The following is a 26983-nucleotide window of genomic DNA, read 5'->3' on the forward strand; positions in this document are numbered from 1 at the left end:
TTCATGGGTGAAGGAAGAGGAAAAGGTGAGAAAGCAGGAGCACGTGACTAACCCTGTCATTTCAGAGCACGGTTTCTAGGCAACTTTGGGGCTCCCTGGAGTGGCTGAGAACTGGTCTATAAGTACTGTTTTATACCCGTTGTCCCAGCATAATTAATAGTGTCCCCTTTCACTCTCCAGAGTATCCTGGTTTGCCGGGCATGTTGGCTCACGCCTGTAATCCCAGCACTTTGGGAGGCCGAGGCGGGAGGATCCATTGCACCTAAGAATTCAAGACCAGCTTGGGCAACATAGAAAAAGAAGTTTAAAAAAAAAAAAAAAAAAGAGTATCCTGGTTTTGATGATAAAGTATATGGTCACCACATCCACTTGATGATGGAGTTCTGGGAAACAAGGCCATACGAACTGTTTGGCGGACCAATGATCAACATACAATTCTCAGGTCTACTTGATGCTCTGAACAAGAGTGCTACAGGACTGAGAATCTGTGCCCTTCTCCTCCTCCAGAGCCACTCCCCACCCCGCCTCCTGACATGCATGCACACAAGCGAACACACATACCCATACGTGAACACACACCCACCTACACCCCAGAGGCCTTTTTGCTGTTGCTCGAAATTGCCAAACTACCTACTGGGACAAGATCTTTGCAAAATATACCCCATTGACCGAGACCAGTCAATCCCAATTTTTGCCTAGCTAAATGTTATTCATCCTTTACATCAAGGCTTTCTTTGTACCCTGTCCTTCAATTTAGCAGAACCTTCTATTCCCTTTCATAGCACTCATGTACTTCCTGATTGTGTAATTATTTCTTTCATGTTTGAGTCTTTCATTAATCTGTAAGCTTCATGAGGGCACAATATCCCTAGGGCCTCCTAGCACACACTATTCAAATATTTGTTGCATAAACAAATGGAAAGCCAGGGGCAGTGGCTCACACCAGTAATCCCAGCACTTCAGGAGGCCGAGGCGGGTAGATCACTTGAGCCCAGGAGTTCAAGATCAGCCTGGGCAACATGCTGAAATCCTGTCTCTAAAAAAATACAAAAATTAGCCAGGTGGGATGACACATGCCTGTGGTCCCACCTACTCAGGAGGCAGAGGTGGGAGGATCACTTAAGCCAGGGAGGTTGAGGCTGCAGTGAGCTGTGACTGCACCACTGCACTACAGTTTGGGCAACAGAGTGAGACCCTGTCTCAAAACAAACAAACAAATGGAATGGGGTAGAACTTAGAGATCTGATGAATATAAAAAAGTTTGGGTTTCTATTTTCTTAACACATCCATGAACATGAATAACAATTTCTGTTAGCAAAATTAAAACTTTAAAAAAATCACAACATTGATTTCTAATTAGTATGACTGCCATGTAAAGGCTGATTGCCAGCCAAACCTTTGAGGTATAGCAGCCTACTGAAATGTCTGGGTCCCTCACCAGACTAATGAAGAACAAGAAGAGAGAAAAAAAAGGCTTATGAGGGCCAGTGAGATAATCATTTCCAACAATTGGGTCTGGCATAAAAACAAGGTGGTTCTCGGCAGGGCGCGGTGGCTCACGCCTGTAATCCCAGCATTTTGGGAGGCCAAGGTGGGTGGATCACCTGAGGTCAGGAGTTCGAGACCAGCCTGAACAACAGGGAGAAACCCCATCTCTACTAAAAATACAAAATTAGCAGGGCATGGTGGCGCATGCCTGTAATCCCAGCTACTCGAGAGGCTGAAGCAGGAGAATCGCTTGAACCCAGGAGGTGGAGGATGTGGTGAGCCGAGATCGCACCATTGCACTCCAGCCTGGGCAACAAGAGCGAAACTCCGTCTCAAAAACAAACAAACAAACAAAAAAACAAGTTAGTTCTCTACCTAAATACAGTTTAGGTCTGAATTAACATACTGCTTGCCAAATACTTCCAATGATATTCTTATATATTCTACTATCTATACTTGCCAGTACCTCAATCTCAAAAAAATAAGATGCTAAATTCACAAGCTTTTTTATCTTTTGGACAATAAGAAAATGAGCACACAAAAGCATTCTTCTGATTCAGGAAAACAACTTTGTTGCTAGGAAAATTTTCTTGTTTGGTTACATATCACTTATAGTATAACAAAACAGCACAGTCCAATATCTCATTAAAAAAATATTGAGCCCATCCACCACCCTATCACAAATCAGATCGCTCTTGGCAGAGAACTCCAGGATCTCAGACAAAACAACATTCTGACTTCAAAAAAACAGTTCGTGATTTAGCACAAGCCAGAAATCAATTTTTTTTGCATTTTCAGACAAAGTTTTATCTAGAATATTTTGTAACTCAACCATTTTAATACATATCTGATTTCAGTTTTTATTTTCTCACCACGTCCATGAACACAAATGACAATTTCTTTTTTTTCTTTTTTTTTTAGACGGAGTTTCCCTCTGTCACCCAGGCTGGAGCGCAGTGGCGCAATCTCAGCTCACGTAACCTCCGCCTCCCGGGTTCAAATGATTCTCCTGCCTCAGCCTCCTGAGTAGCTGGGATTACAGGCGCCCACTACTACACCCAGCTAATTATTGTATTTTTAGTGAAGACAGGGTTTCACCATGTTGGCCAGGCTGGTCTCAAGCTCCTGATCACAGGTGATTTGCCTGCCTCGGCCTACGAAGTGCTGGGATTACAAGCATGAGCCACCGTGCCTGGGCACAAATGACAATTTCTGCTAGCAAAACCAAAACTTTTAAAGAAAATCAAGACACTGATTTCTTTTTTTTTTTTTTTTTTTTTTTTCTTTTATTATTATTATTATTATCATTATTATACTTTAGGTTTTATGGTACATGTGCGCAATGTGCAGGTAAGTTACATATGTATACATGTGCCATGCTGGTGCACTGCACCCACCAACTCGTCATCTAGCATTAGGTATATCTCCCAATGCTATCCCTCCCCCCTCCCCCCACCCCACAACAGTCCCCAGAGTGTGATGTTCCCCTTCCTGTGTCCATGAAGACACTGATTTCTAATTAGCATGCCTGCCATGTGAAGGGTGATTGCCAGCCAGCCAAACCTTTGAGGTACAGCAGCCTGCTGAAATGTCTGACTCCCTCACCAGTTAAATTATTTTCAACAATTACTTAACTTCTCCAAAATGCAGTTTCCTCACTTATAAATGGGGATAATAGTAGAACCCACCTCAAAGACTCTTCCTGAGCAAAGAGCTTAGCGCCAAGGGCGAAGCTCACAGCAAGTAAGTGCTCAATAAACATTATTTATCCTATATGGCAGGCCACTTTATTTTTTGGATGAAGAAAATAAAAGGTAAGGATAAATGACCTGTTAAAGACCCCAACACAATTCTAGTTCACTTGATGAGGTAGGCAGAATAATGGCCCCTCAAAGATGTCTTCTATTTCTGGAACCTGTGACTGTTACCTTACACGGCAAAGGGAAATTAAGGTTGCATTGGAATTAAGTTTACTAATCAGTTGCCCTTAAAATAGGGAGATGATCTTGGATTATCTGAGTGGGCTTGATTCAAGCATATGAGTGCCTGTAGTCTAAGAGGGAGGCAGAAGAAGAGGTCAGAAGGGGGATCTGCAAAGGACTTGCTACAGGCTTCGACAATAGAGGAAGGAAGCTGGAAACAGCCCTCAGCCAGCAAAACAGACCTTGGTCCTACAGCCTCGAGGAACTGAGTTCTGTCAACAATCTAAATGAGCAGGAAAGAAATTCTCCCCTACGGCCTCTAGAAAGGAACACAACCCTGCTGACACCTTGATTTAGAATTGGACTTCTGACCTACAGAACTAAGATAATCATTTGCACTACTTTCAGCCTGTAAATTTGCAGTCATTTATTTTGGCAGCAATGGAAAACTAAAACAACGACATAAGGACTCCTGACTACAGGGTATGGTTCCATTTTCTATCAGTGGACATTATCTTCTCAGGCAGAAGCGAAAACGTGCAGTATCACATGAGTGGTGGTTGATGACTATCATGTGGCTAGAGTCCAGCCATTTCATATGTTCCTCACATAGATAACCTTATTTAATCCTCAAAACAGCTCCAGGAGGTACTATGCCAGTTCCCACAGTGCTGGAGTAACTTCCCAAGGTTTCAGGGCTAGTAAGAGGCAGAGGTGGGGTAGGAGTCTGGTGCTCCCGCTCCCCTTAGTCCACTGGACAACGCTGTATCCTGCCCACTGATACCAAGAGTGCATTCCTTTCTAAGGAGGAGATGACCATTATTATTCAGGATTTCTAACTTTTCGTTTTGCTAAATAATGGTGTTTTTAAAAAGAAAGAAAAAATCATTTCAAAATCATTTCCTAATACCTGTAGTTCTTAGAATTTTAGACAGCAAAAAATTACAAAGAGCACAAATTCATAACTTTATGGAAAACCCATCAAGCTCTCATTTAAAAAAAATACAGTGGTAAGAATACTTAACATGACATCTGCCCTCTTGGCAGATTTTTAAGCGTACAATAGGGTACTGTTATCTATAGGCACAGTGGCGTGCAAGGGGTCTCTAGAACTTATTCTCTTTGCTTGACTAAAACTTTGTTGATTACCAACTCCCTATCTCTCCCTCCCCCAATCCCTGGCAATCGCCATTCTATTCTCTGCCTCCATGAGTTTGACTATTTTAAATACCTCATACAAGTAGAATCATGCAGTATTTGTCCTTCTGTGATTGGCTTACTTTAAAGATGAACATTTTAAAACTACATGACTTACTTTCAGTCAAACTTTGCCATGTTTAGAGAGCCAAGGAATTTCTAATGGAGGAAGAAAAAGCAGGGCATGTTTACTCAGGCTGGTGGCTGCTGCTTCCCTTTCATTTTCCTGCTGAGCCAGCAAGGGCCTGAATAAAACTATTAACAGCTCAGCTTTAGAAGTTCTGCTCAGTTTTCATGTTGGTAACAGGTTTATGCTTCTTTATTAATTTCCTGCCTTTTAAATAATTAGTGTTGGCCTTCAGCAGTCATTCTACAATTCTGTGATAGTAATTTGTTGCATTAAAAAAAAAGCTAGTGAAAAACTAAAATATGATATTTACTGAGACATACTGCTGTGTTTAGCTAATTATAAGACAACTCTAAGCTGGGTGCGGTGGCTCATGCCTGTAATCCCACCACTTTGGGAGGCCGAAGCAGGGGGATCACCTGAGGCCAGGAGTTTGAGACCAGCCTGGCCAACATGGCGAAACCCCGTCTCTACTAGAAATACAAAAAAAAAAATTAGCCAGGCATAGTAGTGAATGACTGTAATCCCAGCTACTTGGGAGGCTGAGGCGGAAGAATCGCTTGAACCCAGAAGGCAGAGGTTGTAGTGAACCAAGATGACGCCATTACACTCCAGCCTGGGCGACAGAGCAAGACTCCATCTCAAAAAAAAAAAAAAAAAAAGACAACTCTAGTCGGGTGCAGTGGCTCACGCCTGTAGTCCCAGCACTTTGGGAGGCTGAGGCGGGTGGATCACTTGAGGTCAGGAGTTCAGGACCAGCCTGGCCAAGATGGTGAAACCCTGTCTCTACTAAAAGTACAAAAATTAGCCAGGCGTGGTGGCACATGCCTATAATCCCAGCTACTCAGGAGCCTGAGGTAGGAGAATTGCTTGAACCCAGGAGGTGGAGGTTGCAGTGAACGCGATCACACCACTGTACCACTGCACTCCAGCCTGGGCTACAGAGCAAGACTCCATCTAGGAAAAAAAAAAAAAAAAAGACAACTCTAAAAGAGCCATCTGTGACCCTGAGGACTGACACCCACAACTGACCTCCTGATACCCACAACTGGCCTTCATCTCTGATACTGAGACCTTGGGTTAGGACTATTCTGAAAGGGTTTCAGATTAGCAATGGACAATCAGTAAATATTTCATGCTTTTATTAAGCTCCTAGAGTCAAAGAGTGAAAACCATAATGGAAAAGGTCAATAAATCAACTACATGAAGAACTTCTGATCATCAAGACACCAAAACTGAAAAGACAAGCCATATTGAGAAAAGACATCTGCAAACATCTGGCCAAAACTATTAATATCTAGGAAAAAAATAAAGAACCCTTATAAATCAATAAGGGACAAATGACCCATATAAAAAGTGACCAAAAGACATGAACAGGCATTTCAAGAAGAAGCCAATAAACCTGTGAAAAGATGCTCAACCTCATTAGTAATCAGGGCAATGCAAATGAAAACCACGGTGGGAAATCCTGGGAACATCTTCACATGCTAGATAGTGAGGTAACTATCGCAGACTACTTGGGTCATGTCAAGAGGACTCAGAGCCAACTTCCACTAGCAAAATGGGACAGTTTGAACTTTAATAAGACCAAGAATTACAAAGCATTCAAAACTATCAAATATGTTTAAATCTATAACCCATAATGATTTTTAATTTATTTATTATTTTAAGAAACAGGGTCTCGGCCAGGCACGGTGGCTCACACCTGTAATCCCAGCACTTTGGGAGGCCGAGGCGGGTGGATCACGAGGTCAGGAGATCGAGATCATCCTGGCTAACACGGTGAAACCCCGACTCTACTAAAAATACAAAAAATTAGCTGGGCGTGGTGATGGGTGCCTGTAGTCCCAGCTACTCGGGAGGCTGAGGCAGGAGAATGGCGTGAACCCGGGAGGCGGAGCTAGCAGTGAGCCGAAATCATGCCACTGCACTCCAGCCTGGGTGACAGTGCGAGACTCTGTCTCAAAAAAAAGAAAAGAAAAAAGAAAAGAAACAGGGTCTCGCTCTGTCACCCAGGCTGGAGTGGAGTGGTACAAACATAGCACTCGCTGCAGCCTCAAACTCCTAGACTCAAGTGATCCTCCTGTCTCAGCCTCCCAAAGTGCTGGGATTACAGGTGTGAGCCATTGTGCCCAGCCTATAATGATATATATATATATCTCCATCTCTATATTAACAAATATATATATATATTTATTTATTTATATATATATATTTTTGAGATGGAGTTTCACTCTTGTTGCCCAGGCTGGAGTACAACGGCGGGATCTTGGCTCACTGCAACCTCCGCCTCCTGGGTTCAAGCGATTCTCCTGCCTCAGCTTCCCGAGTAGCTGGAACTACAGGCATGTGCCACCACGCCCAATTTTTTTGTATTTTTAGTAGAGACGGGGTTTCACCGTGTTAGCCAGGATGGTCTCGATCTCCTGACCTCGTGATCTGCCCACTTCAGCCCCCCAAAGTGCTGAGATTACAGGGGTGAGCCACCGTGTCTGGCCCTATTTTTTTGAGATGAAATCTCACTCTGTCGCCCAGGCTGGAGTGCAGTGACGCGATCGTGGCTCACTGCAACCTCCACCTCCCAGGTTCAGGTGATTCTCCAGTCTCAGCCTCCTGAGTAGCTGGGACTACAGGCGCATGCCACCACACCTGGCTAATTTTTTATTTTTAGTAGAGACGGGGTTTCACCATGTTGGCCAGGCTGGTCTCGAACTCCTGACCTCAGGTGATCCACACGCCTCGGCCTGCCAAAGTGCTGGGATTACAGGCGTGAGCCACCGTGCCTGGCCGATATTTTTAAAGAAAAACTAACAGGTGATCTTCTGAGGAAAGGGAATGAATTCATTATTTTGAAACTGGATAAATAAGAGAAAAAAATCAAGTAATTATCTTGTTTTTCCTATATAAACTATAACTGGGTAACTAGTAGATAAGAGAAGGGGTTCTTTATCAAAATATTTCAGCTAATTTGAGAAAAATGAAACAACAGAAGTAAAATATCACCATTTTCTTTTTCTTTTTTTTTTTTTTTGAGCCAGAGTCTTGTTCTGTCACCCAGGCTGGAGTGAAGTGGCATGATCTTGGCTCACTGCAACCTCTGCCTCGCAGCTTCAAGCAATTCTCCTGACTGAGTCTCCTGAGTAGCTGGGACTACAGGCACGTGCCACCATGCGCGGCTAATTTTTTTTTTTTTTGAGATGGAGTCTTGCTCTGTCGCTCAGGCTGGAGTGCAGTGGTAGGATCTCGGCTCACTGCAAGCTCCGCCTCCTGGGTTCACGCCATTCTCCTGCCTCAGCCTCCTGAATAGCTGGGACTACAGGCGCCTGCCACCACGCCTGGCTAATTTTTTTGTATTTTTAGTAGAGACAGGGTTTCACCGTGTTAGCCAGGGTGGTCTCGATCTCCTGACCATGTGCGGCTAATTTTTTTGTATTTTTAGTAGAGCTGGGGTTTCACCATGTTGGCCAGGCAGGTCTCGAACTCCTGATCTCAAGTGATCTACCCTCCTCGGCCTCCCAAAGTGTTGGGATTACAGGTGTGAGCCACTGCGCCCGGCCAATATCACCATTTCTATCCCCCAAAGATTCAATGGGTCTAGGCATTGAGCATCTACAGCTGCTAAAACCAATAAAAACAAAGCAAAAACCAGACTTATGTGCCTACGTGGATCTAGAGCATTGCTAAAAGGATCAAACAGGATCTGGTTCAAGTAGCCCGTGGATCCAGCTGCCAATGTGCAGGGAGTACAGAGAACACGTTAAACTATGGCATAAATGCGTAATCAGCAAAACCCAAACCATTGGAAACTCTATAGGTGAAATGTGCCAGATTGTTTTAACAGATAAACTGTAAGGAAGTCAACTCCAAAAGATGGAAGGGGAGCCTGTAGATTAAGAGAGACTTAAAAAAAAAAAAAAAAAAAAAAGTCGGGCATGGTGGCTCACACCTGTAATCTCAGCACTTTGGGAGGCCGAGGCAGGTGGATTGCCTGAGGTCAGGAGTTTGAGACCAGCTTGTCCAATATGGTGAAACTCCATCTCTACTAAAAATACAAAAATTAGGCAGGGGCGGTGGTGTGCGCCTGCAGTCCCAGCTACTCGCGAGGCTGAGGCAGGAAAATTGCTTGAACCCAGGAGGCAGAGGTTGCAGTGAGCCAACATCACGCCACTGCACTCCAACCTGGGCGACACAGTGACACTCCATCTCGAAAAAAAAAAAAAAATCAAAAGTTGTTTAAGGCAAGTACATTATTGGGGCAACTAGGGAAATTTGAACATGGGCTATATATTAGATAACATTTGTGTAAATAATGAAATGTCAACTTTCCTGAGTACAATAACGGTATTGTGATTATATAAATCAATGTCCACGTTCTTTGGAAATACATGCTGCATTAGATACAGATGGAAAATGCAATGATATCTACAATTAATTCTCAAATGGTTCAGGAAAATAAAATATACTCGTGTGTATGAACACCATGCACAGGTGAAAAGATAGATTATGCAAATGCAGCAAATGTTAGTGAATCTAAGTGAAGGGTATATTCATTGTACTAGTCCTGCACCTGATCTGTAGTTTTGAAATTTTCTCAAAATGAAAATTGGGAAATAAAGTAAAGCCACATACACATATACTCCACAATGAAAAACTCTTTTAAAGCCATCAGACTGGCAAAAATGGAAACAATTACTTGGCATCATCTAGTAAAACTGAAGATATGCAGACCCTATGAATCAGGAACCCTGGTCTAGAAAAATTCTTTACAAATTATGAAGCCATGCTGTGTTGTAATAGTAATATACTGAAACCCACCCAAGGAGCCACCAACATGGGTATTTTCCCATAAAGAAAATATGACCAGGCGCAGTGGCTCATGCCTGTAATCCCAACACTTTGGGAGGCTGAGGAGGGCGGATTACCTGAGGTCAGGAGTTTGAGACCAGCCCGACCAACATGGTGAAACCCTGTCTCTACTAAAAATACAAAAATTAGCCAGGGATGGTGGCGCATGCCTGTAGTCCTAGCTACTCCGGAGGCTGAGGCAGGAGAATTGCTCGAACCCAGCAGGCGGAAGTTGCAGTGAGTCATGACTGCACCACTACACTCCAGCCTGAGCAACAGAGTGAGACTCCGTCTATTAAAACAACAACAACAACACAAAGAAAATAGTCTACAGCAGTGAAGATGAATGCACTACTGCCATACATAACCCATAAACAAAATGTTAAGGGAACAAAACAAGTTGCAAAATAATATGTAGTAAGACTCATCTAGATATACTTACATATATAAAATATGTATATTTAGACTTAAATTTGGTATATTTTTATAAAGGCAAAAACAGGCAGGCTCAACTATAGTATTTCAGGATACATACATATATGGTTAAACTGGAAGAAAAGTTTAAAGAAAAACAAGGGAATGAAATAAAATTCCAGACAATGGTTCCCTCTGGGGAGACTTGGGGGTGAGGGGACCCATGGAAGACTTGAAAGGCATTGGTAATTTCCTTTTTTTTTTTTTTTGAGATGGAGTCTTGTTCTGTCGGCCAGGCTGGAGTGCAGTGGCGCGATCTTGGCTCACTGTAACCTCCGCCTCCCGGGTTCAAGCAATTCTCTGCCTCAGACTCCCGAGTAGCTGGGATTACAGGCACCTGCCACCACGCCTGGCTAAGTTTTTGGTATTTTTAGTAGAGACGGGTTTTCACCATCTTGGCCAGGCTGGTCTTGAACTCCTGACCTCGTCATCCACCTGCCTCGGCCTCCCAAAGTGCTGGGATTACAGGGGTGAGCCACCGCGCCCGGCGGTAATTTCCTATTTTTAAAGGTAGATAATTGGTTGGTACGTACATGGTCATTATAGTGTTGGATTTTAAACTGTATACATATGTTATATATTCTTGTAACTTAAAAGACAGCCCTAGACTGTACCAAGATGACAATATTTCTGGACACACCTATCTTTGCTTCACAGTTCTGACAAAAAGTTCATTTTAACTGAAGCAGATAAATTCCTCTTAAGTAACCAATGATGACAGACTGAAACACTACTTTATTGGTAGAAGACGCAGCACAAACATTTAGAATCATTTCGTAAGAGGGAAAAGGGATGTGGCAGAGCAGAAAAATGCCACAGACTTGTTTGGGATATTTCAGAGTAATATACCCCCATGGGAAATAATACCGTTAAGAATTGTGCCATCATTCCTAATTTAAAAATTTTCAGTGCCCTGTTTTATGTATGTATGTATGTATTTAGAGACCGAGTCTCGCTCTTTCGCCCAGGCTGGAGTGCAGTGGCACGATCTCGGCTCACTGTAACCTCCGCCTCCCAGGTTCAAGTGATTCTTGTGCCTCCGCCTCCCAAGTAGGTGGGATTAGAGGTGTGTGCCACCACGCCTGGCTAATTTTTGTGTTTTCAGTAGAGACGGGGTTGTGCCATGTTGTCCAGGCTGGTCTCAAACTTCTGGGCTCAAGTGATCCACCCGTCTCCACATCCCAAAGTGCTGGGATTACAGGCGTGAGCCACCACACCTGGCCAGCACCCTGTTTTAAACATAATGTCCACAGTTTCTCTGACTATGTACAACCAAAAGCCAGTACATCTGTTACATGATTAGAATACAAACAATTGGCTGGGCACGGTGGCTCACGCCTGTAATCCCAGCACTTTGGGCGGCCGAGGTGGGCAGATCACGAGGTCAGGAGATCAAGACCATCCTGGACAACATGGTGAAACCCTGTCTCTACTAAAAATACTAAACCCCGTCTCTATTGAAAATTAGCCAGGCGTGGTGCTATGTACCTGTAATCCCAGCTACTCGTGAGGCTGAGACAGGAGAATGGCTTGAACCCAGGAGGTGGAGGTTGCAGTAAGCCGAGATCGTGCCACTGCACTCCAGCCTGGGCAACAGAGCAAGATTCCATCTCAAAAACAAATAAATAAACCAAAAAATAAAAAACAAAAACCCCCCTGAAGCCCATGAAATCTAAAGTGGGGGGTGAAGCAAGATCAACAAAAAACAATGCCACTTCATTATATCAAGTAATTCCTGAAATCTAAGAATATTGAATTTTGAATTAATAGGGCCTTCTATTTTTCCTTTAAAACTTGTAATAAATATTTAAATGCAGTCAACATTAATTTTTTGTATTTTTAGTAGAGATGGGGTTTCACTGTGTTAGCCAGGATGGTCTCGATCTCCTGACCTTGTGATCCGCCCACCTCAGCCTCCCAAAATTCTGGGATTACAGGCATGAGCCACCGAGCCCGACCGTTTTTTTGGTTTGTTTTTTTGTTTGTTTGTTTTTGATACAGGGTTTCACCCCCATTCACCAGGCTGGAGTGCAGTGGGGTGAACATGGCTCACCACAAACTCCACCTCCTGGGCTCATGAGATTCTCCTGCCTCAGCCTCCCAAGTAGATGGGACTACAGGTGCATGCCACCACACCTGGTTAATTATGGTTTTTTTTTGGTAGTTTTTGTAGAGACAGGGTTTTGCCATATTGCCCAAGCTGGTCTCGAACACCTAGGCTCAAAGCGATTTGCCTGCCTCAGCCTCCCAAAGTGCTGGGATTACAGGCATGAGCCACTGTGCCTGGCCCTGATTTTATTACCTTCTATCGAGAACAGACAGCTGTCAGTAAAATTATGCTTGGAGAGTAACAAACAGGAGAAAGCCTTAAGTTCTCAATGACTCTGAAGGCGGCAAGGGTTTATACAGAGAGAGAGAAATGCAAACCAACCATGAGCTAATTAAAAATCTTTATGACATCACTCTAAAAAGATCTGCATATAAATTTGGGTAGCTTTAATATCTAATGTTTTCAAATTACCAGAAAATGCTGGCCTGCTTAACTGGTATTCTAACCACAGTCCAGCTGCTTCTGCACTGGGCTGAATTCTTAGCACAGTCAGAGAATGCTGTTTCCAAGCCAGAGGCTCCCGCAGCCTTTTAGCTTTGGTGTGCGTGTGTGTCTGCACAGACACCACAGTGAGCACTCCGGGGAGCCTGGGGGACTCCCTCTGGCTTTGGTGTGCTTCAGTCTGCAGTCACACCACAAAGAAGGCTCGCAGTTGAGGCTTTTAGTCTCACTTTCCACATTTCTGTCTAGGGCTGTGTAGAGATTTCTTGATATTTTACTTCCTTTCCCATATAAAATTTAGTGTGCATTTGTTTTTTTGTTTGTTTGTTTTTGTTTTTCGTTTTTTTTGAGATGAAGTCTCGCTCTGTTGCCCAGGCTAGAGTGCAGTGGCGCAATCTTGGCTCACTGCAACCTCTGCCTCCCGGGTTCAAGCAATTCTCCTGCCTTAGCCTCCCGAGTAGCTGGGATTACAGACGTGCATCACCATGCCCGGCTAATTTTTGTATTTTTTTAGTAGAGACAGGGTTTCATCATGTTGGCCAGGCTGATCTCGAACTCCCGACCTCACGTGCTCCACCCGCCTCGGCCTCCCAAAGTGCGGGATTATAGGCATGAGCCACCGCGCCTGGCCGCATTTGTTAAGGAATGTTTTAAAAAGGAAAGGAAGCTTCCATAGAAAATATCAGAGAAATAAAACAAAAAAACAATAAAAAAAACACCTATGAATGTTTCCTCTTTAAAAGGGATTGCCAAAAGACTCTTGATATTGGTATAGAATTTCCTATTCAAGAGCTAGTTTAAATAGGCTCGAGAGGGACTAATTCCTTTAGAAACCACCAATATAAAAATTAGTGGGGTTTTTTCTTTTTCTTTTTCTTTTTTTTTTTTTTTTTTTTGAGACAGGGCCTCACTGTGTTGCTCAAGCTGGAGTGCAGTGGCGCAATCATGGCTCACTCTATTTAGCCCTTACCTTCTGGGCTCAAGCAATCCTCTCACCTCAGCCTCCCAATGTATGCCACCATGCCCAGCTAATTTTTTTATTTTTTGGAGAGACAGGGTCTCACTATGTTGCCTAGGCTGGTCTCAAACTCCTGGGCTCAAGTGATCCTCCCACCTTGGCCTCCCAACGTGCTGGGCGTGAGTCACTGCACCTGGCCAAAAAATGAGTCTTAAGATTTCACTAGAAGATTATTTATGTAAATAATAAAGAGGGCTTATAATTTATTCTGTTACTTCCAAATCCCAGTTCAAAATTCTGGATTTTAATTCTGAGATAGTTATTTATATGTATTTTTTTAACTTGTCAATGATTTGAAGCTCAGTTATTTATATTTTTTTAAAAGTGTTTTCATTGAAAAATGAACTTCCTTCAATCTGTGATGTAGAAGGTATATTAATATAAGAAGTCTAATTCTTCCTTAGCTGGCTGTGCCTCTGAGTGCTTAGTAGAGACATGATACCTTATTCTCTACTCATTCTTCCTTATCAGTGGGAGGAAGGGAATGTTCCAAGTGAACATAGGCAACATTTAATTAGCTATGTGGCCACTAAAAGAGATGAAAGGTGACAAGTTCTTACAATTACACAACTTCTTCCCTCTGCTGCTCATGTACTAGACAGCACAGAGAACGTGGCCTTTAGCTGGTAGCTAGTCCCCAACATACGATGGTTCACACCCTCAGCTGAGCTGAGAAGCCTGGGGGATAAACAGAAACGGCAGTGCTAAGGAAAGAACAGAACTTATGATAAGTGAAAAACCAAGAGGAAGAGGCTCTCAATTATGTCTTTTTCCTGGGGGCATAGTACAGTCCCTTTGAATTCAGTTTCAATAAAACTTTTAAATAATACGCTACACTTAGGGGAAACTAGGAATACAATATAATGGAAAATATGGTCTAAGACCACGGTGGAATGCATTGCATTTTATGGTCACCACTTATTTGGCCCTGCTGATAATAACCAAATGCTCAGAAGTTCTACTGCTCTACCAAGAAAGGTCACCTGAAAAATTTGAGCTGGAGACATAACTAGAAGCAAACAGAAAAAGCAATAAATCAACAGGGTTATCAAATATTTTACAAAACCCTAGAGAAACCACATATTTAAACCAAAAGGAAGATAATGAAAAAGATGCTCCTCACCTTTTGAAAGTTCTCCTTCCACAAATCTTCTATGACTATATATCCTCGTAAACCCCAGTCATATAATCTCTCCCCACTGACCTTAAAACAAAATAGAAAAGATCTTACCATCTGATCCAGCAAACCCTATTATTGGGAATAATAATGGAATATAAATCATTTTACTACAAAGATATATGCATGCATATGTTCATCATAGCACTATGCATAATAGCAAAACATGGAATCAGCCTAAATGCCCATCAATGGTAGATTTTTTTTTTTTTTGAGATGGAGTTTTTGCTCTTGTTGCCCAGGCTGGAGTGGAATGGCGCAATCTTGGCTCATTGCAACCTCTGCCTCCTGGGTTCAAGCAATTTTCCTGCCTCAGCCTCCCAAGTAGCTGGGATTACAGGCATGCACCACCACACCCAGCTAATTTTTTGTATTTAGTAGAGACAGGGTTTCACCATGTTGGTCAGGCTGGTCTCGAACTCCTGGCCTCAGGTGATCCACCTACCTCGGCCTCCCAAAGTGCTGGGATTACAGGCGTAGGCCACCACGCCCAGCCAATGGTAGACTTGATAAAGAAAATGTGGTACTTATACACATATTATATACATAGAATACTATGCAGCCAAAAAGAATGAGCTCATGTCCTTTGCAGGGACAGGGATGGAGCTGGGGGCCATTATCTTAAGTGAACTAACATAGGAACAGAAAACCAAATACCACATGTTCTTACTTGTAATTGGGAACTAAACCTTGACAACACAGGGACACAAAGAAGGGAACAGAGACCGAGGCCTACTTGAGGGTGGAGGGTGAGAAGAGGGCGAGGATCAAAAAACTACCCATCAGGTACTACGCTTATTACCTGGGTAACAAAATAATCTGTACACTAAACCCTCATGACACACAATTTACAATAACAAACCTGCACATGTACCCCTAAAGCTAAAAGTTAAAAAAGAAAGAAATTAAAAAAAAAAAAAAGACTCCGACTCTGGGTACAGCCACATATGCTTCTCAACCAGCAACTGAGTTCACCCTCTCCACTCTAGCCATTTACTGCTTAAACCATAACAGGCTGAAATAATGTTTAATTATTTTTATATCTAGGGCTGGAAGATGTTACTCACTGTTTCTGACTTGGGGCTGGAGCAGGGACAGAAGCATTAACTATCTGCCTACAAGACTGTTACAAACAATGTTGAGCAAATGCTGGAAAGTACTGGTATTTGTCATCAAAGCCATCAAGCTCCCCAAGCTGGGGCCACTGGACTCTCACATACAACTGTAGCCCAGTCGAGGACTCTGGACTCAATTCTGTCATGAACAACCAAGGGAGCTCAGTCTCAGGTCAGTCTGGCTCAGAGTCCAATTTGGGTGACTGCACTGCTGTCTGCTCCTGGAACTAAGTTTCCATATGATGTGGTAGTTCCAGCAACTAAAGTCCCTGTGTCCACAATCTGCCCAGGACCTCAAAACCTAGAGCCTGCCTTGTTCTTGCCAGTTTCTGAGGGACACCATCTCTAGAGTCCCACTCACTCCAGATATCACCCTTTTCAGGCTACCTACTGGTCTCCATCAGTGGTTCTCAAACACCATAGGCATTAATAACAAACCACCGGAGGGCTTGCTAAAACACAGACTGCTGGCCCTTACTCCCAGAGCTTCTGATTCAGTCAGTCTGGGGTGGGGCCTGAGAGTTTGCATTTCTAACAAGTTCTCAGGTGCTGCTGCTGCTTCTGGTCTGGTAACACATTTTAAGAATCGGTGGTACAGCTTTATCCATGTTGCCTGCCACTGTGATCAACCTGCCTGCCAGGGTACCATAAGACTGAGGCTTCAAGGATAAGAAAGGAGCAGCCAATTGAAAGCCCCGAAAAGGGCACTCCCAGCAGAGGGGATTACAGTCCCCAAAGTCCCCAGCAAGGAAAGCAAGGGCACCAGTACTAGGGAGGAGTGGAAGTCAGAGCAGTCTGTGTCTACAATACCAACGAGAGCAGGTTGTGACCGGACATGCATAAACTGAGTGACCCATAATTATCAGCTTTGGAATTTGAGTCTCTAGACTTCCATGTAAGTATACAAAAAATGTATACTAAATTTTTGCTGATGAATATTCAAACAATCATGCAAATTGGTGTTCAAATTCTGTGAACACTGGCATTACCGGAAGGAGGGCCAGAACTGAGGCATAGAGTGGAGAAAAATCATTTAAATTTGCTGTATTCATCTATATGTACAAACAAATTTTAGTCTGGTGTTATAAGAACTGCAAAATAAAATAAAATTAAGCATCAGACTCATACACACACAAACAAGAATGAGGGACATCATAGATTACAGAGTCTCTCTTACCTGGGCAAACACGATGGCTTGTTGTGGATAATAGAGGGAGGCAGCTAATCCCATGAAACCAGGCGGATACACTAGTTTCTTTATTTTTGAACCTAATAAATAAAAGGTTGTACATGCCATCAGATGATTCATTATCCTCTCCATCACAATTTACCTTATCCATTTAATACGGAACAAGGCCAGGCACAGTGGCTCAAGCCTGTAATCCAAAAGCTTTGGGAGGCCAAGGCGGGAGAATCACTTGAGGCCAGGAGTTTGACACCAGCCTGGGCAACATAGTCAGATCCTGTCTCTACAAAAATTAAAATAAAAAAATTAGCCAGGCATGGTAGCGTGTGCCTATAGTCCTAGCTACTTGGGAGGCTGAGGTGGGAGGATTCCTTGATCCCAGGAGTTCGAGGTTACAATGAGCTATGATCACACCTCTAAACTCCAGCCTGGGTGACAGAGCAAGACCGTGTCTCTTAAGAAACCCAAACAACGGCCAGGCTTGGTGGCTCACGCCTGTAATCCCAGCACTTTGGGAGGCCAAGGTGGGTGGATCACAAGGTCAGGAGATCAAGAACATCCTGGCTAACACAGTGAAACCCTGTCTCTACTAAAAATACAAAAAATTAGCCGGGTGTGGTGGCGGGCGCCTGTAGTCCCAGCTACTCAGGAGGCTGAGGCAGGAGAATGGCCTGAACCCGGGAGGCGGAGCTTGCAGTGAGCCGATATTGTGCCACTGCACTCCAGCCTGGGCGACAGAGCGAGACTCCATCTCAAAAAAAAAAAAAAAAAAAAAAAAAAAAGGAAACCCAAACAACAAAACCAAAATAACCCACCACTGAATAAGATTTCTTTGGTCCTAAACCCTAAACTGAAAGAATGTGCCAAATAAAGTCACGTGCACCAAAATGCTTTTGCACAGCTTTATTGAGATAAAATTCATGTTCACCCATTTAAAGTACAGCTCAATGGCTTTTAGTATATTGACAGAGGTATGTAACCATCATTACAATTAATTTTAGAGCTTTTTCATAATCACCAAAAGAAACCCATTAGCAGTCACTCCTCAACTCCCCTGTACCGTCCAGCCCTAGGCAACCACTGATCTACTTTCTATCTCTATGTGTTTGCCTACTCTGGATATTTCTTTTTTTTTTTTTTTTTGAGACAGAGTTTTGCTCTTGTCACCCAGGCTGGAGTACAATGGAGCAATCTTGGCTCACTGCAACCTCTGCCTCTCGGGTTCAGGCAATTCTCCTGCCTCAGCCTCTCGAGTAGCTGGGGTTACAGGCACACGCCACCATGCCTGGCTAATTTTGTATTTTTAGTAGGCATGGGGTTTTGCCATGTTGGCCAGGCTGGTCTCGAACTCTTGACCTCAGGTGATCCACCCGCCACGGCCTCCCAAAGTGCTGGGATTACAGGTGTAAGCTGCTGCACCCGGCCCTCTGGATATTTCATATAAATGGAATCATGCAGTAAATATATGGTCCTTTGTGACTGGCTTCTTTCACTCAACACCAAGTGTTTTCAAGAGAACACCTTTTTTTCCCTAAGAGAGCAGAAAAAAAAGATTGTTTTAAAAACAAACAAATGAGTATTTTGGTTTCTAGGGTTTATGTTCTTTTATAGCAATCTGGCTTCCTATTTAAATACTAAACACAAGCGTTTTTCTTCTCCCCTTTCTGCAACCCCGTTAAAAAAACAGTAAGAAAAAACATTAATAAACCCACAATGAAGAGAAAATGTGTGGAAGGGCCACTAGCAGACAGGAAGTGTCAATCAATTTTCAGAAAATGGAGAGTGAACGGAAATAAGAGGACACACTGCCTTGAAATCTTGAAATCTTGAGGAGGAGTGCGGCCTCAGAGGGAGCAGATCTGTCCCAGGCAGCCCCAGGGAGATTCCAGATCCAGAGACGGCAGGTACTGTGGGGAGTGGAGATGGCAACCAGGGAGCGAGACAAGGGGACAGGACAAACGCAAGTCCGATGCATGGACCAGCACGGCCTTTCCTTCCCCTATGCCATCCCAGTACAAAACTACCACTGGCCAGGAAGTCACACCAGGTCAAAATGTTAAAAAACCCAGTAAACCAGGGTTACTGGGTGTGGTGGCTCACACCTGTAATCCTAGCACTTGGGGAGGTCGAGGCATAAGGATTGCTTGAGGCCAGGAATTGAGACCAGCTGGAGTAACATAGCGAGACTCCGTCTCCATTTCTTTTTTTTCTGTTGAGAGAGGGCCTCACTCAGTCTCCCAGGCTGGAGTGCAGTGGCACAATCATGGCTCACTGCAGCCTCGACCTCCCAGGTTCAAACTATCTTCCTGCCTCAGCCCCTCAAGTACGTGAGACTAGAGGTGCAAGCCATCATGCCTGGCTAATTTTTTTTTTTTTGTAGTTTTTGTAGACACAGGGTTTCCTCATGTTGCCCAGGCTGGTCTTGAACTCCTGAGCTCAAGCAATCCACCTGCCTCAGCCTCCCAAAGTGCTGGGATTACAGGCATGAGCCAGTATGCCCAGCCCCCCATCTCTACTCCTTTAAAAAAAAAAAAAAAAAAAAAAAAGTGAGCCTGATGCAGTGGCTCACACCTGTAATCCCAGCACTTTGGGAGGCTGAGGTGGGAGGACTGATTGAGCCTAGGAGTTTGAGACCAGCCTGGGCAACTTAGGGAGACCACATCTCTACAAAAAATTTAAAAATTAGTAAGGTGTGGTGGCGTGTGCCTGTGGTCCTAGCTACTCAGGAGGCTGAGGCTGGAGGATTGCTTGAGCCCAGGAGTTCAAGGCTACTGTGACCCGTGTCTATGCCACTGCACTCCAGCCTGAGTGATAATTTGGATGTTGTTCTCTCTGAATCTCATGTTAAATTGTAATCCCCAATGTTGGAGGTGGGGCCTGGTGGGACGTGACTGGATCGTGAAGGTGGATTTCTCACAGATGGTTTAACACCATTCCCTTGGTGCTGTCCTTGTGCAACAGTGAGCTCTCTTGAGATCTGGTTGTTTAAAAATGTGTGACACCTCCCCCACCTCTTTCTCTTGCTCGCACTCTTGCCATGTGAGACACCAGCTCCCCCTTTGCCTTCCACCATGATTGCAAGCAGCCCAAGGCCTCACCAGAAGCCGAGGAGATGCTGGTGCCATGCTTCCTGTACAGCCTGCAGAACTGTGAGCCAACTAAATCTCTTTTCTTTATAAATTACCCAGTGTTAGGTTATAGCAATGCAAGAATGGCCTAACACACTGGGTGATAAAGCAAGATCCTGTCTCAAAAAAAAAAAAAAAGAGTTAAAACAGTGGGGGCAGGGTATCACTAAAGAAACACCATGGATTTCCTGCTGAGAACCAAGAGAGCTGGGAGGGGTGAGTATGTCAGTGCCTGAGAGAAAAGCCCTCCTCACACTGGCCCTGGGTGCACCCTTGTATATGGTCGCTTCCTGCCCAGCTCCCCCAAGGTAGAACCTGCCTGTCAGTGGGCCCCACATATGGACAGGGAGTTCTTTTTTTTTTTTTTTCTTCCAAGACGGAGTTTTGCTCTGTTGCTCAGATTGGAGTGCAATGGCGTGATCTCAGCTCACTGCAACCTCCACCTCCTGGGTTCAAGCGATTCTCCAGCCACAGCCTCCTGAGTAGCTGGGATTACAGACATCCTCCACCACACCCGGCTATTTTTTGTATTTTTAGTAGAGATGGGGTTTTGCCATGTTGGCCAGGCTGGTCTTGAACTCCTGACCTCAGGTGATCCACCTGCCTCAGCCTCCCAAAGTGCTGGGATTACAGGTGAAAGAGTTCTTATTAGCATTTCAGCTGCCTCACTTTGAAACATAACTGGGTAACCAAGAATCACCAGTCATTTGTGGAAAGCCTGAAACATAAAGGAGAAAGACCAAGATAAGCACAAAGAAAAAAAAAAAGGCCCCACAGGAAACAGAAGAACTTCAAAACAAAACTAAACCTATTACTAAGTATCATCAAATAAATTTTAAAAGCTACTACATTAAAAGAAAAAAATAATTCTATGAAAAAAAGAACATTCAAAGAACAGGAAGGAGCTCTTGGAAATGACCAAAGCAAAAAAAATTCAAAAGGAACAAAATAAAATAATCAAGAAAATATAAGAGACACGTAGGGTCCTTTTAAATAACTCAATTGCTAATTAATGAGTTGAGGAAGGAAAAAGAATGAGAGTAAATTTTCAAAGATACACAAGATAGGCTGGGCGCAGTGGCTCATGCCTGTAATCCTAGCGCTTTGGGAGGCTGAAGAAGGAAGACTGCTTGAGCTCAGGAGTTTGAGACCAGCCTGGGCAACATGGTGACACCCGGTCTCCACAAAAAATACAAAAATTAGTCAGGCGTGGTGGTGCATGCCTATAGTCGCAGCTACTCAGGAGGCTGAGATGGGAGGATTGCTTGAGCCTGGGGAGGTCAAAACTGCAGTGAGCCTTGATCATGCCACTGCACTACAACCTGGGTGACAGAGTGAGACCATCTCTCAGAAAGAAAAGAAAAGAGAAGAGAAGAGAAGAGAAGAGAAGAGAAGAGAAAGGGACGGGACGAGACGGGAAGGAAGAAGGAGGGAAGGGAAGGGAGAAGGAGGGAGGGGCGGGAGGGAAGGGGAGGGAGAAGGAGGGAAGGGGAGGGAGGGAGGAAGGGGAGGGAAGGCAAGGGAGAAGGAGGGAGAGAGGGAGGAAAAGAAGATATTTTCCTTCAGCTGGATGCTGCAAGCTGCCATATTGTTTGGGCAAGAATGAAAACACCTATATCTAAGGCCGGGCATGGTGGCTCATGCCTGTAATCCCAGCACTTTGGGAAGCTGAGGCGGGTGGATCACTGGAGGTCAGGAGTTCAAGACCAGCCTGGTCAACATGGTGAAACCCTATCTCTACTAAAACCACAAAAATTAGCCAGGCGTGGTGGTGCATGCCTGTAATCCCAGCTAATTGGGAGACTGAGGCATGAGACTCACTTGAGCCCAGAGGTGGAGGAGGTTGCAGTGAGTGGAGATTGTGACACTGCACTCCAGCCTGGGTGAGAGAGTGAGACTCTGTCTCAAAAAAAAGACCTCTATCTAGTCACAGCACCAAAGAAATTCAGAACACTAAAGATTCACAGAAGATCTTCAAAGCTTCCAGGAAGAAAAAAAAAAATGTATCACCTGTTCAGAAGCAGCAAATATCCAGACTGGCTACTGACTCTCACATCTGCAATGCCAGATGCTAGAATACATGGCTTTGAAAGTTTTGATGGCAAACAAATTCGGTGCCCAACCAAACTATCACATGGTATGAGGGCAGAAAGTGATTTTCAGACATGGAAGGTCTTGGGAAGTTTACCTCCAACATACGCTTTTTTGAAAGTGACTTAAGCATGTAGTTCAACAGCATGGCAGAGTAAACCAAGGAGAAGATGACATGGAACCCAGGAAAAGGGGGCTTAAACCCAAGAAAGTGTGAAGAAGACCAGTCCCAAAACAAGAACTGTGTTGAAGTCTCAGGCCAGATTGTAGGAGGATATAGAGCTGTGGAGCAAGGGAAATGGACAGAAGAGACAGCAGGACACAGAGCTTGGAGAAACCTGAGAATGAGGTTAAAAAAAACCAGTAGAGGATGAAACTAGAGAATACACATGGCCTTGACTCCACTAAGACGCATAGTGTTTTTTGCCATGGGACCCATATAGATGCTAGCAGAATGTGTGTGTTACTGATTTTTTTTTTTTTTTTTGAGATGGAGTTTCGCTCTTGCTGCCCAGGCTGGAGTGCAATGGTGCGATCTCGACTCACTGCAATCTCCACCTCCTGGGTTCAAGTGATTCTCCTGCCTCAGCCTCCCAAGAATCTGGGATTACAGGCATGCACCACCATGCCCAAATAATTTTGTATTTTTAGTACACACAGGGTTTCACTACGTTGGTCAGTCTGGTCTCGAACTCCTGACCTCAGGTGATCCACCCACCTCAGCCTCCCAAAGTGCTGGGATTACAGGTGTTAGCCACCATACCCAGCTGATTTGTTTGTTTGTTTGTTTTGAGATGGGGTCTCGCTCTGTTGCTCAGGCTGGAGTGCAGTGGTGTGATCTCGGCTTGCTGCAACCTCTGCCTCACGGGTTCAAGTGATTCTCCTGCTTTCGCCTCCCAAGCAGCTGGGATTACAGGTGCCCGCCACCACGCCTGGCTAATGTTTGTATTTTTAGTAGAGATGGGGTTTCACCATGTTGGCCAGGCTGATCTTGAACTCCTGACCTCAGGTGATACATCCGCCTTGGCCTTCCGAAGTGCTGGGATTACAGGTGTGAGCCACTGTACCCCACCAGAATGTGTACATTAATCCTTAAACAGTTCTAATCATGTAAGTGCTGTTCATTGCCTTTAAAACTTTAAACAGAGAAATCCCCAAAGACGGGACTAGGATTGCTGAAGAGAATACAAATGTTATCAACCTAGACTATTAATGATTTACTGTTTCTCTCCTGATCCTACTGCATGAATTGAAAGGGTATAATTATCCTAGAAGAGAAAAGCCTGTGATACCCCTGCATATGGCCCCTCCCCTGCCCCCATCCACTTGAAGCAGCTCACCCAAGTGAGGACCAGGGAAAGAGCAGCCAACCTGCCACTCAGTCATTTCTCAGTTCTCCAGGGAGAGCCAAGAAGTGGCAGCTCTCGGGCCTCCAGCTCCTGCTGGTTCACACAATGAGCTGGGGACCCCAGAACTTCAGGAAGGAGGTGTAATCATACTGCCCTGCCCCTACCTCCATGTCCACATCTCCCAAGAGGCCAGTGGTACGGGTTGTCACTATCAGCACTGCCAGGGGCGGGGGGAACCACTGGTGCCAATGCTGGGGAGAGCCACCAGAAGGCAACAATAGTGTCAACAACCACGTGTCATCTTGGAGTGGTCTGGCTGGGCCCACTTCCTCTGAATGGACATCCATTCACCTCTCTGAGAGCCTCTTGTCACGACCGCAGTCGTGGCAATCCTCAACAACTGAAGCAGACTACCTTAGAAGATACGCTCAAGAAACCCCACCAGGCCAGGCACAGTGGCTCACAACTATGATCCCAGCACTTTGGGAGGCCAAGGTGGGAGGATCACTTGAGATCAGGAGTTCGAGACCAGCTTGGGCAACATGGTGAAACCTCGTGTCTACTAAAAATACAAAAATTAGCTGGGCATGGTGGTGCACGCCTGTAGTCCCAGCTACTCGGGAGGCTGAGGCAGGAGAATCACCTGAACCCAGGAGGCAGGGTTGCAGTGAGCCTGAGATGGTGCCACTGCACTCCAGTCTGGGTGACAGAGCAAGACTTTCTCAAAAAAAAAAAAAACAAAAAAAACAAAAAAAGAAACCCCTATCAAGAGGGACCTTGTGCACCCACCCATTCTGCTGCTGCCCTCAAAGGGGCCCATCCACCTGGAGGGGCCTGCAAACCATTCTGGCTACCCACAGACATCCCTACCACCCCACTCATCCTGCTTGGTGAACCCCTCTGATGCTGCTCACCTCAGGCCTTTCTATACCCAACGCTCAGGAGAAGAGACCTGCTATTGCACATGTGTGTGTGCATGCCTGTGTGAATATTTGTGAAAAAGAATTAAGGTGTCAAATTATTTTAATACTACCAAGCTCTCCCCAGGAAAAGGAAGAAAAGAGATAGAACGAACAAACAAAATCAGAGGACTAGGACCCACTGTAGCAGATGTCCTCATGCTGCTGCTCTGCCCAGGAGAGCACCATCTCCAATCCTCCTTAGGATGGTCACCCTAGTGGATGTTCCGGGGACAAACTCTCAGCACTGTAGGAACGTACCCACAGCACAGAAAAAGTGCTTTCTTTGGACCTGGAAGACTTTCCCACATGCTCTAACCAGGAGAGGGAGGGGGAAGCTGCTCTCACTCACTTCTACATACCTATCTCCCTAACAATAGCTGAAATCCCAACACCCTGGCCTTGGGATGTTCATCAATCTCAAATGCTATCTAAATAAGACCGAATGCTCTTCTGAACAGCTTTGCAAGAAATGAGGTGAAAGAAGTTTAGGGAAAAATGTTGGTTCATAAGCTGATTACAAAAAATAAGCTGGAAATTTAATTCTGACATATTCTGCATGAGATGGGAGGAGGGCACAAAGACTGTGACATGAGTTGCTTCCACAGGTGAGCTGGTAGTGCCACCAGGGCAGTATCTACCCTCCAGATTCAAAAATAACAGCCATTAGCCGGGCGTGGCAGCTCATGCCTATAATCCCAGCACTTTGGGGGACACCAAGGGAGGTGGATGACTTGAGTTCAGGAGTTCAAGACCAGCCTGGGCAACATAGCGAAACTCCATCTCTACTAAAAATACAAAAATTACCTGGGCATGGTGGCGGGCGCCTGTAATCCCAGCTACTTGAAAGGCTAAGGTGAGAGGATCACTTGAGCCCAGGAGGTCCAGGCTGCAGTGAGCTATTATCGCACCACTTCACTCCAGCCTGGGTGATAGAGTGAGACCCTGTCTCAAAAAAGAAATCAATTAAAAAATATAAAATAAGGCCAGGTGTAGTGGCTCACACCTGTAATCCCAGCACTTTGGGACACCGAGGCAGGCCGATCACTTGAGGTCAGGAGCTGGAGACCAGCCTGGCCAACATGGTGAAACCCCATCTCTACTAAAAATACAAAATTTAGTTGGGCATGGTGGTGCACATCTATAATCCCAGCTATTTGGGAGGCTGAGGCAGGAGAATCACTTGAACCCAAGAGGCGGAGGGTGCAGTGAGCCGAGATTGTGCCACTGCACTCCAGCCTGGGCGACAGAGCGAGACTCTATCTCAAACTAGACTGGACTGGACTGGACTGGACTGGACTGGACTGGACTGGACTAGACTAGACTAGACTAGACTAGACTAGACTAAACTAAACCTAAACCTAAACCAAACTAAACTTAAACTAAACTAAACTAAACTAAACTAAACTAAACTAAAGTAACAGCTATTGCATGTAGAGGGAAGATTTTTAAAATTGGAGGAACAGGACTGATACAGTTTGAATGATTGTCCCCTTTAAATCTCATGTTGAAATGTGAACCCCCACGCTGGGAGGTGTTTGGGTCATGGGGGTGGATCCCTCATGAATGGCTTGGTCCCCTCCCTGTGGTAATGAGTAATTTCTCACTCTATTAGTTCACACGAGGGCTGGTTGTTTAAAAGAGCCTGGCATCTCTCTAGCTCCCTCTCTCACCATGTGACGCGCCTGCTCCCCCTTTGCCTTCCACCACGATTGGAAGCTTTCTGAAACCCTCGACAGAAATAGATGCTGATGCCACGCTTCTTGTACAGCTTGCAGAACCATGAGCCAAATAAACCTCTTTTTTTTTTTTTTCTTTTGAGACAGAGTCTCGCACTGTCGCCCAGGCTGAAGTGCAGTGGCTTGAACTCGGCTCACTGCAAGCCCCACCTCCCAGGTTCACACCATTCTCCTGCCTCAGCCTCCCGAGTAGCTGGGACTACAGACACCTGCCACCACGCCCGACTAATTTTTTGCATTTTTAGTAGAGATGGGGTTTCACCATGTTAGCCAGGATGGTCTCGATCTCCTGACCTTGTGATCCACCTGCCTTGGCCTCCCAAAGTGCTGGGATTACAGGCATGAGCCACTGCGTCCGGCATCTCTTTTCTTTATAATTACCCAGCCTCAGATATTCCTTTATAGCAATGCAAAACAAACTAATACAGGGACCAAACTAGTCTCTATGGTTCCCTTTTATGGGGGTCTGATTACAGGGTTCATAAACTTTCTTCATTAGGAATGATGGTAATGTCAGAATTTTATATCATAAACATTTAGTTTCCAACTAGTGAAACTTCAAGTAGTTCATAACCAATTCATCTCATCATAGCAAAGTATTTTATCAGCCTTTATTT

At 44.7% G+C, this 26983-nt stretch overlaps 1 protein-coding gene across 5 annotated transcripts in view; it reads right to left on the bottom strand.

Moving 5' to 3' along the window:
* APOO (apolipoprotein O) overlaps positions 1-26983 on the bottom strand; it is a 74248-nt gene that overhangs the window by 7187 nt on the left and 40078 nt on the right. For all 5 annotated transcript variants that reach the window (XM_009234662.4, XM_054544405.2, XM_054544406.2 and 2 more), the window contains 2 exons: positions 17092-17183; positions 14746-14826 (listed from right to left, as the gene is read on the bottom strand). In XM_009234662.4, the coding sequence (XP_009232937.1) occupies positions 14746-14826; positions 17092-17183 (173 nt within the window). The remainder of the gene's footprint in view (positions 1-14745; positions 14827-17091; positions 17184-26983) is intronic.

Source organism: Pongo abelii, chromosome X, assembly GCF_028885655.2.
Source record: "Pongo abelii isolate AG06213 chromosome X, NHGRI_mPonAbe1-v2.0_pri, whole genome shotgun sequence".
NCBI classification, from domain to species: Eukaryota; Metazoa; Chordata; class Mammalia; order Primates; family Hominidae; genus Pongo; species Pongo abelii.